This window comes from Glycine soja, chromosome 17, assembly GCF_004193775.1.
Source record: "Glycine soja cultivar W05 chromosome 17, ASM419377v2, whole genome shotgun sequence".
Classification (NCBI taxonomy): domain Eukaryota; kingdom Viridiplantae; phylum Streptophyta; class Magnoliopsida; order Fabales; family Fabaceae; genus Glycine; species Glycine soja.
Window position 1 is genome coordinate 9,112,848 of NC_041018.1, and position 18,249 is coordinate 9,131,096.

General features: G+C 32.6%; 3 protein-coding genes across 3 annotated transcripts; 1 reads left to right on the forward strand and 2 right to left on the reverse strand.

Annotated features, from left to right (window-relative positions):
• Positions 1-296: 296 nt before the first annotated feature.
• Positions 297-4,634, reverse strand: LOC114393547. The gene is made up of 3 exons (XM_028354902.1): positions 4,630-4,634; positions 2,660-3,092; positions 297-1,060 (listed from the first exon to the last, which is right to left on the reverse strand). Exons 1-3 carry the CDS (start codon positions 4,632-4,634, stop codon positions 698-700), a joined length of 801 nt encoding a protein of 266 aa, XP_028210703.1. The 3' UTR covers positions 297-697.
• Positions 4,634-8,446, reverse strand: LOC114394165 (beta-glucuronosyltransferase GlcAT14B-like). The gene is made up of 4 exons (XM_028355783.1): positions 7,618-8,446; positions 6,877-6,952; positions 6,617-6,732; positions 4,634-5,694 (listed from the first exon to the last, which is right to left on the reverse strand). The coding sequence occupies exons 1-4, from the start codon at positions 8,177-8,179 to the stop codon at positions 5,180-5,182; spliced, it is 1,269 nt and encodes a 422-aa protein (XP_028211584.1). The 5' UTR covers positions 8,180-8,446; the 3' UTR covers positions 4,634-5,179.
• A 7,660-nt stretch (positions 8,447-16,106) lies between these two features.
• On the forward strand, positions 16,107-17,704 carry LOC114393694 (probable sugar phosphate/phosphate translocator At2g25520). The gene has a single exon (XM_028355097.1). The coding sequence runs from the start codon at positions 16,369-16,371 to the stop codon at positions 17,404-17,406; it is 1,038 nt and encodes a 345-aa protein (XP_028210898.1). The 5' UTR covers positions 16,107-16,368; the 3' UTR covers positions 17,407-17,704.
• Positions 17,705-18,249: the final 545 nt, after the last annotated feature.

The window sequence follows — 18,249 nt, forward strand, 5'->3', positions numbered from 1 at the left end:
ATTTTTACTCGATGATACTGATTATTTAGATTAATTTACCAAGACATTGGGAATTAATCTAAATAGTTTAAGCTATAATATATTTATGAATTAAGGATAAATTACATAAATGATTAAATTAATTGCAATTATTCCATTGAAATAAGGAAAATCAAATTCAACACCTCTCAATCCTCATAACAACATTGTGGTTGATTATGCTATTTCATTTCAAATTACTCTTATTCTAACAATTGTTCTTTATTTATTCATTTTATTGTTCATTGGTCTTTAAATTGTTCCAAACAAACCTTTGATAAAATATTTCATATAAAACCTTAGCTTTTTTTAATTTAGAATTGTCTGGATAAACATAATCTTTTGGGAGACGACTTGTACAAAAGTCCTATTACTATTTGAAACTTGTGGTTTCACTTGATACGAAAAATTCCTAAAGGACAGTATACAAGACGTAAACTCGAACACATCTACATAAGAATCATAGGTAATGCTTGTTCAATAACATGCATTTCAAACTTCGTGGACAGATAGAGATCACGAAGCAGCTTGCAGTTAGCGGTGTAGTTGCCACCCGTCTTAACTCGTTTCCATCAGCATCGGCAACCAATCCACCACTCAAGAATTAGCTGACATAGTCAACTGGCAATAACTTGGTTTTCCATCTAGGGACTGCAGAAACTGAAAACCAAAATTATGATCAATCCTTCTTGATGCAGTGTGCATCTGTGCCATGTTGGGTGCAATCATGATAACCCACACTATGGAGGAAGTCTCGAATCTCTTTTGCACTGCTATTACTGGCCTGTAATAAGCACTCATCTTCTTCGTATATGAGATATGGGGCTTGGCTTCCTTTCCTTGAGAGCAACTTTGATGCTCCTTTAAGAACGTGATATTCCCAGCCCTGAACATCTATTTTAAGCAGAAGCACACGCTCAGATTTTGGAATCACTTCATCAAGAGGAACGGTCCGTACTTTAAAAGCTATCTCTTCATTCGACTTAAATGCCAACTTTGCACCTGTGGCAGAAATTGCACTGTTGTCCAGCCTACCAACCAACTGGAAAATCAAGTAAAATTGAACTAATCAGCATTGAAAGACAAACAGAAGTTGCAATGTAAAATAAAGTAATTCATTTCCTTGTCCTTTAAGGTTTCATGTCCGAAACAATGAGGACTTGGCCAAATCGTTACTAACTCTCACCCGTAAGTAGTATATATTTTCTCCCCATATCCATTTCATTTGAAGAAAAAAAGGAACTTTCATATAAAATCATGGTGTCAGCAACTTGACAACTATAATTTAAACCAAAAATAAAAACAGATTTTTGTTGCATTTTTTCCAAACTATCAAACATTTTTTCAACCATAGCACACAGTCCATCATGTGCATTATTTTCAAGATGCTATAGAAACCAGCTATCGTTAAATGAACATATTAAATCTTTGGAGGCCACTTTTCAAGCTGAGGAGGAGGAGATTTGAGATTTACATGTTATGACACTCATCCCAGTCTATCCAACCAAAGCAGACAAGCTGGCTCTTTAAATAAGCTTTCTAATGGATAAACAGATCATCATTCAAAGTATGCCAACTGCAAGCAAGGACTAGCCTGCCCTATCAAAATTTTCATCAGTAATTTGGGGATATTGTGGGGGCACAATTGGAGGTCATTACCATCACCTGAACCTAAAACCTTATTTAAATCTCCATCCAACCCAACTAGCTGAACTAATCAGGTCGGTCAAAACCTTATGGTCACCTCAAATGAGCCAAAACAGCTCATCTAAAAAAATATGCTTTAGCTTCAACATAACTCCAAATGGGAAGCTTAGAATCCTTTTGAATGGGTAGACCCGAGGATACAACAAAAAATATAACAGAAGATAGGTCAGCTAACAAAGGGAAAACTCAGGAAGATGCTGCCACCAGTAAGCTAAAGATCCAAGCAATCCTATACTTCACTCATGCATGTGTTGTTTTCCCAATAAATCTGCATACTGGTTATCCTTATGCAAAACATGGCCACACACACTTCTTCTCTCTTTGCAAGAGTGCAAATATCCTGAATAATAGCTCCATATAAATGGCATGCTGGGTCTGCCTTATTTACCATGTTAATAACTTCCAGAGAAGCTCTTAAAATATGCTTTGATTGATTTACCTTATTCTGTAACACTGAACCTATTCCAACATAAACTAAATAGACTATAACTGAAATATCACTAATTGCTTCTTATCCTTTAACTAGAAGCAACTCAAGAACATCCAGATTAATTATATTTACATATGCCATTCCATCGTCAGTCTTGCAAAGAAGGATTAAGATACAAGTAAGTTTATCATGAAATTCCAAAATGTTCAACCAATAATTTTGAGCTGATTCACCTTCACCCTTTAGAGAACAAAGCATAAGTTCAAGGAAGTGGGTTATCAACTTGTCATTTTCGTAAATCTAATTATATTATCCAGAAACATTTGTTTCTCATCCACTTTTATCTCTGCACTTTAGATGATTACTTTCTGAGCTAATTAGATTAGTATCCAACACTCCAACTAAACCAAGCCTTCTTCTACAATCCCTCATTATAGTTGACTATACCAAAATTCAATTCAAGCCAAAATTAAATAAAATAATAATAAAGAAAAGAAAAGTGACCTTGTGAACGGTGATGTTGCCAACGCGATCCGACGCAGCGGCCTCGAAGACAGTGACCAAATCCGCAACTCTATTGAAGTAAACCCCTTCACAGATCCTCTGCAAATTCTCGAACACAGGCTCGAAAGCCAGAACCCGAAACCCCATAGCGGAGGCGGCGAAGGACGCCATACCTACGTTGGCACCAACGTCGACAAAAAACCCATCCTTACCCTCAGTCCTGGCATTGAAGGAGAGGCGGGTGTTGAAGGCGGTGAAGGTAGGGTTTGAAGGGTTTGAGGGGTGTGAGGTGAGGAATGCGAAGAAGAAGATGAGGATGATGAGAGTGGAAGAGAAGAGTAGGAACAGTAGCTTCGGAGAAAGAAGTATCGTATATTTATTATCTCTTTTCCAGGCAGGTTTGATGAGAATGGAAAAGGACTTGAAGCTGAAGCTTCACTTAATGAAGGAGAATTTTCTCCAGAAATTGAGGGGATTTCGAGATTTGGATCTGCTAGATGATGACTACATAAAATCAAGAGAGTCTTTAGTGAATTTGCTCTAATTTATAAAAGAGTCAATTAAGTTTTTAATCATCAAATTATATGAATTTTGAATTTTTGGTCTTTAAACTATTTATCATGAATATCATCATACCATAGTAAATTATAGATGAGGAGGATAGATTCTCTTCTTAGGTTTTTTTAAGTTCATATGTGTTTCCAACATGACACTTTAAAAACAACAACTTCTTTAGAGACCAAATTCTTAAAAAAATAATTTAGAAACTAAAAATTAAAAATTTGAGGCCTAAAAACTTAACTAACCCCTTATAAAATTAAGAATGTTTTTAAGCATATTATTTAAATTGCTTTCATTACATTATTGCTTTTTCTTCTTTGTTTCTTTTCCTTTAAAGTGTTTACACTTTTCAAAATATTTTCTCTATCCTATAATAATTATTGTGTAAGAAGAAAAAATTAATCTTAAAATAATTATTATTTAATTTTTTTTTCAATGTATAACATTAATTTTTTTCTACTCATGTGGTTTATAATACTAATTAGAGGTAAAAAAAACTTAAAATAAATTAATGATTATAAGATTAATTTTATAAAAATATCATTATTTTATTTATTTACGCAAAACAGCCTAAGACAATAATGATTATGGGACAAAGGGAGTATATTTTTGTCTTATATTATATTTAAAAATTGTAATAATATGTTCTCTATTAAATTTAAAAATATAATTTGACACGTTTAGATTTTGCTATTTTTAACTTAATTTTGTTGTGTAATGCACACATAATATAATATTTTTATATAAACAAATAAAGTATGTAAATTTATTATTTATTTTAAATAAAATTTTAACATTTTTGTGATATGATATAAAAATATGTACTAATGTGGTATGATACAATGAAACCTATGTAATTTTAATTTTTCTATAATATATATCATCAAGTTATTTACAAGTTATTAATGTTAGAGCTAATAAACCTTGGACTTGGCTCATTAAATAATTGAGCATAATTTTAAACTTGAATTTGTTTATTTTATTAAGCAATCGAAATTAACCAACCATTTAAGGAAATGCTCAGGTGTTAGCGTTTTCTTTAAGACATTCCTTTAGAAGTTACAGGAGCAAGGGGGCTTGGGGGCTAAGGCCATGAAGGTTGGCTGTTTTTCCCCTTGAATGGTGAAGCAACAAAATCTCTAGGAGTTATGAGGCTAGGATCATTTTGGATCATTTTTATAAACAAAATATCAATATGGATCTCTTCCAAAACAATTTCCTGACATAAGTCTCTTTTGACAGTTGATCGATCAAAATTACATGTTTGACTAATAGATTCAAACAAAACATGTCACATGTCATGTTCTCTTTATACCTACCTGTCAAATTATCAACATGGTCAAATTTAGAGGACACTAATTTGTCTGATAGTAAATGATCTCCCTTTCACTAGTTTGCAAGAGCCTAACGGCATAACAAATGTTCATTCATGAAAGAAAAATCAAACGTACCTCAATTCATGAGGGTAATAACTCAAGAAAAGGGAGAGAAAAAAAAAAAAGCAAAATAAGTGGCATCTACTTGAGCATGTCCTTGTATAAAAGACTAGGAAGAGTACTTTTCACGGGCTTGTGCACTTCCAGCCTAACCGTACCAGGCACTCTACCCGTGTGTTATATCATTGAATCTCTTATTTGCTATAAAGACATTCTAAGGAGTACAACAATTGCATTGATGACAAGTCCTTGTCATCCATAAAATTTAATATATCATGTGAATCAATGGATACGTATTGACTACAAATGTGTGGTCACGTTAAAATTCGAGTAAAAATAGAAGTTGAAGGGAAGGCGTACTTTTGAAGAAATTGTTCCGTATGTTTTCTGATCTGTCTTCTCATATTTCATGTTTGGTCTCGAAACAACCTTGGATGTCAACTGGACATCATAATTGTTTGCTTGTTGCTGTTGAGTGATGGAAAAACAGCAATGAGCATAGCAAGGTGATTAAACCTGGGTGTCAAGAACACTGCTTAGTGTGAAAATCTTCTGATGATAACAAACCATTGATAAGGCGTTTAAGCCTTTCTGCTCCAGGGCCAGGCTTAAGTTCAGTGATATTTCTTATGGCAGAATATGGTTTGGTGATGTTAGGATTTGCTTGGTCGAACCACCTGCCAGGCACATAACCATGTTCATTTCGTCTCAAGAGTTCATTATCAATCTTATCCAAGAGTGGTTCATTCCTGCCAAATTTTCGAGCAAACGGAGCATTGCTGTCAACCATTTGCTCGTAGTTATCAATTGTAAGGAAATGTGGATGTTGTTTTGGAGGGTTGTCCCATGATATGAAGTGGAGGTCATGGTTCACAGTAGTGTTTCGGAACTCCTCAGAATTGCAGATGACAGTGTGAAAATACCCTTCAGGGGAGGATAGAAAGTTGGCATAATACATCAAGACAATTCTAGGCAAGTTATCCCATCCCCATAACAAATATTCAACAAATTGGCGAGAGAGCATCATCCATGCAGAACCTGAGCAAAATCAAGTAGCATAACAAAACTTAGATAGCATAGCGCTGGATTCTAACTTCTAAGCCTTCCACTTATGGACAACTATTGAAAAACTTGAGATGATAAAATGCTGTATGCCATAGATTCAAGTAAACTAGGTGATCAGTGTGGAAGTTTAGCTGCAAATGGCTTCATGTTGAAACAAACTTAAGAGAATCCTGCTAATAAATGTCCTAATGACCTAAGTTAAGGTGCAATTAAATGACTTAATACACTTCACTAAATGCTGTTAATTGCTTTAATAATAAATGTCCTAATGACCTAAGTTAAGGTGCAATTAAATGACTTAATACACTTCACTAAATGCTGTTAATTGCTTTAATAATTAAGTATTAAATGATTTTTGCATATTCGATATAATAAATGTCATCTTTTTCAACAAATACTTTCTTCTTTTGTTCCATTAACAAATGTTCTTAGAGCACTTGTCAACTTAAAATAGAGGGATCCACAGCTCATGATAATGTTTGCCAAAGCCGTATTAGGATTACTAATGGCAATCAATACCTGAGAGACATATGGGATATTGAGTTCGAGACAGATGTGAAAAACTGTAGCCAATAAGAGAGAAAAGGAAAAGAATGGAGAAAAGAGAAAAAGTGCTGTAATCCAGGGTAATCATACTCAAAACCACAGGCTACTGAAGTCATCTCATTAGTAGAATTCCCTCTCTCAATTCCATCATGACTGTTTGACTTCAATTTTCAGATTTTCCACAGCTCTTTTAGTTTATGTAATATCTATAATTCATTTTAGGATAACATGGCTCATACTACTGAAACATTCTACAAATTTGAAAGAGCAAATAATAAAGGTGGCATGAGAAAAATAACAAAATAGAGATTTAATCAAGATGAGGGGCATCAGATTCCAAGTTTCTCACCTGTAAACAGCTTATAAGCGGTGGGAACATTTCTTTTCTCAGTCACCCAAAATAAATCAGACTTATTGACACTATAAAGAGCTGGATCAATGATAACAGGCTTGGCTCTCTGATCTCTATTGAAAAAAGAAAACAGCAAAGATTTACTTAAAAAGAAGAGAGATATGTTTGATATTTCACAAAATTGAATGTTACTTTTGAAGAAAATGAAATGAATCATGCAATAAAACACAGGTTGAAGAAAAGGATTAACAACTTACTCCTTCCAGCCAATATCACTGGTGTGCTCAATAAAGTTAAGGTGTCTTGGAATTGATGACAGTGTATGCAGCAGATCTGTTGAGCAAAAGAGATGTAGCAGGTGATTGTGAAAACAGGGCAACACAATTCACAGTTCACAGTTTCAACAAATTACAGATTTTAAGTATATTTAACTAGCAAACCATCATAATATCCACAACAGAAATTTATTTATTTTATATGAATATTATCATGCGTCCAATATACATGGCATGGTGGTTAGTGGTTACTCTTCAAAACATAAAAAAAAACATCAGTGCAGAAATTAGTGGAGTTAGAAGCAATTTTACTTTTATCTGAAACCTGGTATTCCTCCTCCCCCACCACCCCGGGCTACAACGAAAGAGAGAGAAAGAGGAACAAGCCTGTCTGCTGACAAAAACAAACAACTCATTGATGAGCAAGCCAACAATTGGAACAACTTGGACAAAGTTGGGACCAGATCAGACCAATTTAAAATTCAGAAACTCTCCAAATTTATCTCGGATCAAAATCTACTACCAACAAGATACACACACATTTGGTTCTCACATCACATCTCAGAAATACAATCCAAAACAAAAACAGCAGAATTCAAATCAATTAACACAAAACTGAGAGAGAGAAAAAACAAATAAGAAATCAACAAAATTTCCCTAAAACACACACAGAAACCAACAAAAAAAAAAACACTGACTGATCAAGAAAGACAAAGAGGGTACCATCTTGAGTGATCAAAGGGTAATCGGAAGCGCTGAGATTGATGAACCAATCCCAGAGTCCACCTTCCTTTAACAGAATGGCAGCAGCGTGGAGGGTATTAGTGACCATAGTGGGTCCTCTATAAGTAACCAAGTTGGCCTTAACAATCATCCTAACATTGCCCACTTCCGCAAAGAGAGGGTCGTTCTTCACAAAGTTTGCAAGCTCCAATCTTTCTTGAGAAGAAGCTTCGAGGTCCAAGTGCACAGCGTATTGGTTCCTGGGATGGTAAAGGGCCTTGAGGGTTCTCTTCAGAGTGTCGCCATCGCCCATTGACCCCGAGATCAGGTACGCGATCCTGGGAACGGAATCGCTGGATGACGTGGCGGACAGCCTCAGCTTTGACTCCACGAAACGAGGCTCCTCGAGTCTGCCACGTGTACGGTAGAGGTAGAGCAGAGAGGAGGAATCGGAGGAGACGAAGATGGAAAAAAGTATGAGCAGGGTGGACAGTAGTAGAGACAGAACCAGTGGCATAAACCACTTCTTCTTCTGCTGCTGTTGTTTGTTGTTGGTCTCCATAGGATGATTAAGGTTTTCAGGTACTACAACAGAGCTCAAATGCAATACAAATCCCGTTTGCTGGGGTTTCTTTCAGGGTTTCTGTGGCAAGGACAGACAATGAGAGAGAGAGAAAGGAAGAGAGGGCGTGTAATATTAATTACCATTGGATCATAATTATAATTACCAGTAATTGTCTAATACTAACAATATTAGTTAGTGACTTATAAATGGTATATTTTTTGTGTTTGTACTTGTCATTGTACATGAGTCAATTAAATTCTGCATCGCTATCCTTTTTTTCTTCTTCTTCCTTCAGCCGCTTCTAACACGGCTCTTTCAGTTTACTACTAGTTCTTGTTCTCAGTCCACCAAAGAAAAAAAAATGATTTTATATGTGTTGGCTTCCGTTGATGATTATATTTTCTTAACACATTCGTGACACGTACAAACTATGATTAATAATATTAAAATGACTTGTCATTGTTGATTTCATAAAAAAAAAATGACTTGTCAGCTGTTATTTTACTTTAAGAAGGAGGATGTTGTTGCAGGCTCTCCATGATATATAAATACATAATCTGTATTTTATTTGCTTTAGAGAAATTTTTACAGAATGTTGTCGAATAATAAAATTGGTTACTATTTTTTTTTTAAAAAAGGAAAAAAATTATTACTAACTAAACTAAAATTCTATACACCTTTTAGCACCTTTTTTTACATTTACAAAACTAAATTTTAATACCTTGTTTAAGAGAAAAAGTACTAAACTTGTATTGAATCTTAGAAAATATCTTATTGAAAAATGTCAAGTAAAGATTTGTAATATTATTGGTTACAAGACATGTTTAAGAGAAATTCAGTACCTTATTAATATGTCAAACTTGTTTTTAGTCCACTTATTCTTATATTCAGATATATCATGTTATATATCCTTACACTCGTACATACCATCAACATACTTATGATATTATTTTTAAATTAATTCATATGTGCAATATTCAGGATGAGGATATATGTTAGACCATCCATGGAGGAGTCTTTGATTTGCTCACTGTATATTTCTATTGACCTGAATTTAGTTACTTAATATTTAATAAACTAATTTAAAATTTTAATAAATATTTACTTTAAATTAACTATTAAAAATTATTACTATTATTATTATTATTATTATTATATTGAAAAAAAATTCTTAGTAATTTTTCTAAAGTTTCATTTATGGTTTTGGTAACATTACAGGCGAAATAATAATGATTATATATTTATGTATTAATTATATAAAAGATTTAATTTCTGTGAAGTTACTAATTTTTTTAATCTATCTATTAGAATTTGTTACTAAGGACTAAAAAGTGAATAATTTAGGACTAAATTATAAAAAATATATATAATTTCAAGAAATCATATCTTTGAGTATGTGGACCATCTTCATTATTTTAATAGTCTGATTGATTTGTTAAAAATTATAATATTAAACAAAATAAATATTTTTAGTTTACGTTTAATTTTAAAAAAATAAGGGACAACAAAACAAATTAAGCACAAGACATGAAAAAATTTCTAATTTTTGTTATTTTGAAAATTATGTAACAACTTTTTATCTTGGGTACAAAGTATTAAAAATACACATAAATACATATTTATATCTCTTTAATAATTGAAAAATAGTGACCAATCAACATAATCATTTAGAAAAGAAAATAATATTTTTTTAAATTCTAATCTCTTTCTTTTTATTTCAATATACAAGTTAAATTTTTAAGATAACTAATATTAGGTATTATAGTGAATTTTATATTATTTTATTTATATTGTTCATTATTCGTCAAACAATGTACAAGATAAAAGATAATCATCTAACTTATCTTTGTTGTGTATTATTCTTCTTGTTGTCTAGTTTGTATCTTTAACAAATCAAGAGGATCCCAAATTTTTTCAAGCCACATGAGGTTGAGGAAATGCCTTCTTGATTTTTCTTGGATTAATTGACCTAAAGTCCATTGATTCCAATGTTGAACAGTCCAATCCAAATACAACATTACTATATAACTCATTCTAAACCTAAAAAAAAAACAAATTATACCTTTTGCACTTGAATGTTCTTAAGTTAGGTTTATTTTCCCAAAATCAAGATCTAGCTTATAACAAACTAAAATATGAATATCTTCCATCTTTTGAATACTAAATTATAATATATATTAAATAATGTGACTAAATTTGAGGGTTAGCTCGAGAGAAATTTTACAAGGTGCAAAACATGAATAGTACAGTGAAAGATAAAAAAATATGAGCTGTGGGTGGGGAAAACTGAAGTCTGAAAAGCGCGACTAATAATAATGCAATATACTAGTAAATTATTGCAATGCATAAACGTTATATATATTATTGAACGTTGCATGAAAAATTAAAAACGAATAAATAGAAGAAAAAAAATCTTTTTATATCCTTCTAGTATCTTTTTGAGAGTTACTAGAGTATCTTGAGAATATTGCATATTATTTTCGAATACCAACTTGCTTTGCCCGAGTGGTTAAGGCGTGTGCCTGTTAGTTGGAATCTGTCAGGCGTCGAAAATTTTGACACTATTTTTTTTATTCTTATAGATAAAAAAATATCGGATATTATTTTTATGAATAATTTTTTATTTTAATGAAGAATGTGTATACTGTATATGATATCTTCAAAGCTGTGATAAATTAGCTGAATGAAAAAACTGCAATAAAAATCTCTTTTGTTTTTTATGATTAAAAAAGATTAAACTAAATTTTAAAGATGAAATGTACACGTGTCGTGATTAAATGAGGGGTAAAAAAGTTAAAGGTGGAGTGAGATACTGGGTGATTGGGAATTTGGGATATGTTCGGTGTGAATTTGGATCAAACAAAAGCAGCGCATGACATGACCGCAAAACTAAACAAGTGTCGGTAGTAGGCAACTGGAGCACAAACGAGATTATTGTGTGGTTCACCCAACCATTTTTATTTTTTACACCCACTCGCCGTTAGGTAAAGGACACCGCTCACACCCATTCAGATAGTTGCTATACGAATTATTTGTTTATTTTTGAAAATTAGATTTTGGAAAATATATTTTCATGTTTATAATGAGATGATAAAATAATTATTTTCTAGATATATTATATTTCATTTAAAAAATACTCAGAATAATATTCACATGTTATATTCTTAAACAAAATACTTTTAAAAATAAATAGATAATTCGTAAAATAAAAGTGTGTATGAATTTTTGTTATCATTACATAATTGTTGAATATTATAAGTTTAAAAATCTTTCCAAGCATTTTTAATTAAAAAAATCAAATAATTAGCAAGTAATTTTCTTATGTGTCTATAAATATATGATAAAATTTTAAAAAATATTAAATATGTTTAAAAAAATGTATATACCAATAATGTAAATATTTTTTTTATCATTTTAAATATATTAATATGCATAATAAATTGATTAAATTTTTATTATAACTTTTTATTGGTTGTAGACCCTCTGGACAGGTAAGTCAATTGACATAGTGAATCATTTATAGCATAACAATCATGTCTCTAAGTTGGATCTAATGATATTCCCCAGCATAGGAATTTTGGGTCTCAAACATTGGTCGAATCACATTGCATTCCCAAGTGTAGGTTATCACTACAACCTCCTCGAGCACCCTAAAAAATGCCTACAAGTGTAGGTTGCATTACGATCTCTTCAAGCATGAAGGTAAGATTTATAAGTGTAGGTTGACATTACGACCTTCTTGGACATCCTAGAAAGATCAACATAGTGTAGGTCAACATTACAATTTCCCCTAGCATAAAGACATGAGCCTTGTGGTCACCCTATGCGAGAAAACAAAATAAAATATGTGAAGGTTATACATACAACCCTCGAGCACCTTATAAAAGACCCATGGGTGTAAGTTGACATCATGAGTCGACATCACAATCTCCCCAAACATGAAGACATAAGACTTGTGAGCCATAGTCGGCTAAAATTGGCTAGTAGACAAATAAAACTAGGATAAAGAAATTTTATGAGTAGACCGCATTATAGTCGCCATACACCTATAAAAAACTTGTGAGTGTAGATCAACATTATAAACTTCCTAGGTAACTAATAAGCTAAATACATACACATTCAACCAAGAAGTACATTAACCAAAGTAACCAAAAACCAAATGCATTTACGCTCAATCGCGAATTGTATGACTAAAACACCTTTAAGGGTTAGCATAACAACCTCATGTTGGCATAAACAATTGAGAGATTAACTACATATGCATTCAACCAATAAATACATTAAGTGAACATAACAAAAAAATTATATGAGCAATCAACCAAGTGATAATATGTTAAGTAAATCCTTACTAAGTTACACAATCACGCAAAACCACACAAAAAAACCATTTCATTTAACAATGCACTCGAAAATGTAATATGTTTCTTAATATTATGAGTCGACCAAGTATAACAAGCACACACGCCTTTTAGGCTCAACACTCAAGGGGTTATAGACCATTTGACCAAAAAGGTTGACTAAAGGGATGTGGATCGTTTGACCAACAAAGTCCCTCGAGCATAACAAGTGTCCACACCTTTCAAGCCTAACACTCGAGGGATCGTGGATCATCTGATCAAGTAAGCCATTTGAGCACAGTGAATCACTCGTAGTAGGACACGTGGGTCTCTAAGATTAGACCTAATGATATTCTCCAACATAGAAAGATTGAACCTTAAACCTTTGGTTCAATCACATCTCCCTTGGTCACCCTGAGTTCACACACACTTTAGGATTTCATTGAGAAACTCTAAAGTTTTGGCTTTAATATTTTTGAGATTCGAACGTTAATAAATTGATAATATTAAAATTTTATGCTAATAATGTATAGAAAAAAAAATATAGTTTAGTGATATTTAAAATTATTTAAAGATTTAATATTTATGTATTTACAGTGTAAAATAGTTTTATACTGTCATCTAATCATAAATCAACGTTTAAATTATTTTAAGATAATTATTTTAAAAGTCAATAAACTTATCTTACATATTAGATTATGATTGAATGACTGCGTAAGAATTTTTACATTGTTAATACATAACATTATTATTTATGTTCGATTTGGTCATCTAATTTATAAAATCAATTCAATTTAATCCTCTACATTTTTTTTGGTGTAATTTGGTTCTCTAATTTTTAAAATCGATTAATTTTTTTCCAGGGAAATGTGCATTGTATGGGGTTTAAATTCACTTAGTGACGATTTTGAATAGCTACAAAGTGTATTTTTTACAATTTAGATGAAGTAACCAAATTGAATTGATTTAAAAAATAGAAAAATATATCAATTGATTACTCTATTTTCCCCCAAGATATAGTATATTCAGAGCACTTATCAACACTAGATATGTTTTTTTTTAATAAAAAATTGAATCTTAATTCATTATATTCAGAGATACTAGACATTTCATTAGAACCAACCCCTTTAACATAATTTGATTACTTTATATTTACATTTCATATGAAATTATTTTATATTTACATATGAAAAAAAAAAATCTTATACGAGAGTGTATGAAATAAAACTAAATTATATAATTAAATATAAATGATCAAAATTTAATGTTATGTGTATTTTTTTTAAAAAAAATTATGTGACTTTTTGTGATCATTTTAACCTTTCATATATAATTATATCGTCTAGGTTTAAGTTTTTTATTTTCATGTAAGATATTTTCTCATATAAGATATCTTATCTACTTATCAACTCTATATATGATAGTCATTTTTAAGTCAAAATTAAAAAGCGGAAGTCTCAAGGAAATAATTAACTTATTGATTTATTTTTTGGGAAAAAAGAGGGGCCAAGCCCGAAACAACGAAAACAAAAGAACAAACTAGGTAGTAAGCATCAAGCTCACTGAATAAAATAAAATACTGAAAACATTTATTTGTTACAGATTTCATTAGGATATAATTTGTATATTTAAAAATACTTATTTATTACAAATAATAAATTTTATTTGTGTAAAATAAATATTTATTTGTACAATACACAAGCTAAAATATTAGTTATTATAAAATATATTTCAAAATAAATTATATATATTTTTATAAATTAGTTAATTTATTGATTGAATTAAAAATTAATTTATATACATTGTTAGTGTAAACAGATTTGATACTACATCTAAGAATATTTAATATATTACTACATCATCTTATTTATCTATATAACGTATAAACAAATAAAATATTTTTTTATTTAATATTTGTGTAAAGACATTTTACACTAGATAATACACATTAAACAAACTTTATTGCTTAAGAAACCAGCATATAAATGTTTATCCATTAAAGCAGTATTTTGATACGGGAGTTTTCCTGATAGAATTCATTCACAAATAGAACAGAAAATCTGAAAATACCTTCAATATGTCAGCAGACAAAGAACCCCCAAACTTTAGAACAAAGTAATGACTAAAGTAAAGTGTAGGTGCGCCAATCACTAATCTCCTCATTGTTTGGCCAGTTCATCGTGTCTATTATTGATTTGGTTCAAAAGTCACAAATGCGTTAAGATTCCAAATTCAAGTTTCAATCACTAATCCAAATTGATTTCTCCTCTTCAGTGACATATTCATGTCAATAGTACAATTTCTTGGAATAGAAAAGGGGTTGACAAAAAATCAATGATTTGTGAATATATAAATGTTTAATTGGTTATGATGATTTGATAGTTAGTTGATTTTGCTTCTATGCAATACAATTTAATTAAACTAAGTAGAAATTTTTTATATTATCATCTAAGTTTGATTTAACATTTAGTTGAATGTTTAAATTTTTTTACGCATAAGAAACAAAAATAAGTACCAAAATTTATAACAACTCACATATGTTGTGAGTTCAATTGAACTGAATTCTTTGGTTGAATTTATATTTACAATTTAGAATTTTACTATTAACAAGCTGTATGAAAATTAAAGTCCATGAAATATACAAGTATGATTATTTATTCCTAGATGCATAACTTAGATTCTTCAACTAGGAGAATGAGAAATTCACTCTCGTAACTTTTTCACTTGACTATTTTTAAGGCTTAATGGGTAGTTATTTTCATTATATAATTTGAGCACCTTATCTCAAGGAAAGGCAATGATGTTAAGGTGTATGAGAGTTTCCTTTGATCTGTTACCCCCCAAAGTCAGGGTTTTTTAGTGGTCAGAACATGCTATATAACAAAATGTAACGTTAAGTAAGTTGCATTTTTTGGGGGGTTACACTCTTAAAGTGCAATTTGAGCAAAGGTGTTGCATCGTGATTCTTGTGAATCCTTAAACCTTATTTGTCCTCGTACAGTTCACAAGTGCCCTCAAAGTCAGCTGTCCCATGTGAAAAAAAAATCGTCAAACACGCCAAAGTTGGGAGTATAGGCGTTATGCTTCCATCCCCAAATTTCAAACTTAACTCAATCACGTGCTACGCCACTTGTTTATTCTGTTCACTTCTCTTCCTTGTTCCCTTGCACCAATTGCTAACCACGTTTTACTATTTGGCGTTACAATTAATACCAACGAACCGGTTTAGAACTTTAGATAACCGCAATCCTTACACTCCTCGTAAAACTATAGGTCCAATTGAAATGCCAAAATTGGTGCCACCCTTAATATAGTGTTATATAAACCAATTCAGTGGCATCTTAATTAGAAGAAAAAAACACAAAAGTGTGAAACAGAAATACCAACACATTGTTTTTGCAAGTAAGCCCCCCATAATGGAAATTACCCAACCAAACCCTCACCTAAATGAAAGGACTTAGTTGGTATTATTGGATATCAAAGAAACAAGGAAAGCCCATCAAATAGCCCAAGTCCGTTAGAAAGTGACACGTCATTATATCGCACAATACTAAACCCATCGATTAGCTCTACTCAGAGTGAAGCTCTCGAATACTAATACTATAAAATAAACACAAAATTAGTGATTCAATTGAAATTCGAGTTTCCTTTTTAATCACCTGGTTTTTTTTTTTAAATTTGAAGGAGATCCAATCCAAATGCATCGAATGCCAATCACCTGAAATTCCGCCAGATCTCTCCCTCTTACACGCTCTTGATAAACCGAAACGAAGCAATAGCTATAGCATCACACACACACACCACCGCTAGGGTTAGGGTTAGGGTTGGGGGTGTTCCGAAGTAACAACAATGGCGGTCTCCGACGGCGTCGTGAAGAAAATCGTCCTCTCCTACACCTACGTCGCGATATGGATCTTCCTCAGCTTCACGGTCATCGTGTACAACAAGTACATTCTGGATCGCAAGATGTACAACTGGCCCTACCCGATCTCGCTCACCATGATCCACATGGCGTTCTGCTCCTCCCTCGCGTACATTCTCGTTCGCGTCTTGAAGCTCGTTGAACCGGTTTCGATGTCGCGTGATCTCTACCTCAAATCCGTTGTTCCAATCGGTGCACTCTATTCACTTTCCCTCTGGTTTTCCAATTCCGCGTATATATACCTCTCTGTTTCGTTCATTCAGATGCTCAAGGCGCTTATGCCTGTCGCGGTTTATTCAATTGGTGTTATTTTCAAAAAAGAGGCCTTTAAGAACGAGACCATGGCGAACATGGTTTCCATCTCGCTCGGTGTAGCGGTTGCGGCTTACGGCGAAGCCAAATTCGATGCATGGGGTGTTACCCTGCAGCTTATGGCGGTTGCGTTTGAGGCAACACGGTTGGTTCTGATTCAAATTTTGCTCAATTCGAAGGGGATTTCGCTGAACCCTATCACCTCGCTTTACTACATTGCTCCCTGTTGCTTGGTGTTCTTGTCCGTGCCTTGGATTATCATGGAGTACCCTTCGTTGAGGGACAACTCTAGCTTCCATTTGGATTTCGCGATTTTCGGCACGAATTCGGCTTGTGCTTTCGCGTTGAACCTCGCAGTTTTCTTGCTGGTGGGAAAGACTTCGGCTTTGACAATGAATGTTGCTGGGGTGGTCAAGGATTGGCTTTTGATTGCGTTCTCTTGGTCTGTGATAAAGGACACTGTGACCCCGATTAACTTGATTGGTTACGGGTTGGCGTTTTTGGGGGTTGCGTATTATAATCATTGCAAGTTGCAGGCTTTGAAGGCTTCGGAGGCGCAGAAGAAGGCTCTGCAGGCTGATGAAGAGGCTGGGAGGTTGTTGGAGCAGAAGGATGGAGAAGGGACTGGAAGGAAGAACGACAACCAGAACTGATTCAAGTGCTGATCTCATTATTTGGTCACTCTCTTCGATTAATGTTGGATGACGCAGGTTTTGTTTTTGGTTTTGTTCTGTAATGTACTCTGCTATTAGGTAATTATTATTATCGTCGTCGTTATTGTTATTATCGTTATAATTATATTATTATTATGATGTTACATGTTACTTCTCACAGTTTAATTTTCATACCCATATTTAGTTATGTATTGGAGGCTGAGATTGACTTTTGTTCCTTATATTACTGATTCGTGTTTATGGGTAGCTAATGAAATTGCATTATGATTTTTAATAATTTATTAATGTCCTGCAAGTTTATTGTGGAACAGCTAAGTTGATGGTTGTTATTTCTAAGTTTGCGGTTATAGTTCTCGCTTTCGCTTCATTCTTTTTGGATGTTGAGATCATGTTTGCTTTATGCCTTTATCATTCAGATTCGGATAGTACTAAATGTGATACTGACATTTAATTTTTGGGAGAAAGGAAAGATTTCTGTGTAACCGGTATGTGTTGTGAACCCTTTTCGAGCACAGAGAATTAAGACGGAAAATAGAAAACTAAAAATGAATTCATTCTTCTCCCTTAGTGCACTCACGCACTAAACAGAACTCAATTGTAGAACATATCTCACTCATGTTATCTATTATTTAATAACAATCCTCTTAATACTTCTTATGGACCTTTACATTATAACTTGGGCCATAACAGTATGTTTATAATATTGAACAACTTCTCTGTTTTAACTCTACTCCCCTGAATTGCATTTTTTCCTGGGTTCAAAATCCATTATTAATAGTGGAGAGATTTTAGTGTGTACATCCCCTGGCTACACGGCTTAAG

Excerpts from the sequence above, each read along its gene's own strand:
- LOC114394165 (XM_028355783.1), bottom strand. The coding sequence starts at position 8,179 with ATGGAGACCAACAACAAACAACAGCAGCAGAAGAAGAAGTGGTTTATG. Across the intron at positions 6,733-6,876 it reads AGTGATATTGGCTGGAAGGA|AGATCAGAGAGCCAAGCCTG; the intron begins GTAAGTTGTTAA and ends TTTTTTCAATAG. Across the intron at positions 5,695-6,616 it reads CGCTTATAAGCTGTTTACAG|GTTCTGCATGGATGATGCTC; the intron begins GTGAGAAACTTG and ends GATTTTGCTCAG.
- LOC114393694 (XM_028355097.1), top strand. The coding sequence starts at position 16,369 with ATGGCGGTCTCCGACGGCGTCGTGAAGAAAATCGTCCTCTCCTACACC.
- LOC114393547 (XM_028354902.1), bottom strand. Across the intron at positions 1,061-2,659 it reads GCAACATCACCGTTCACAAG|TTGGTTGGTAGGCTGGACAA; the intron begins GTCACTTTTCTT and ends TTGATTTTCCAG.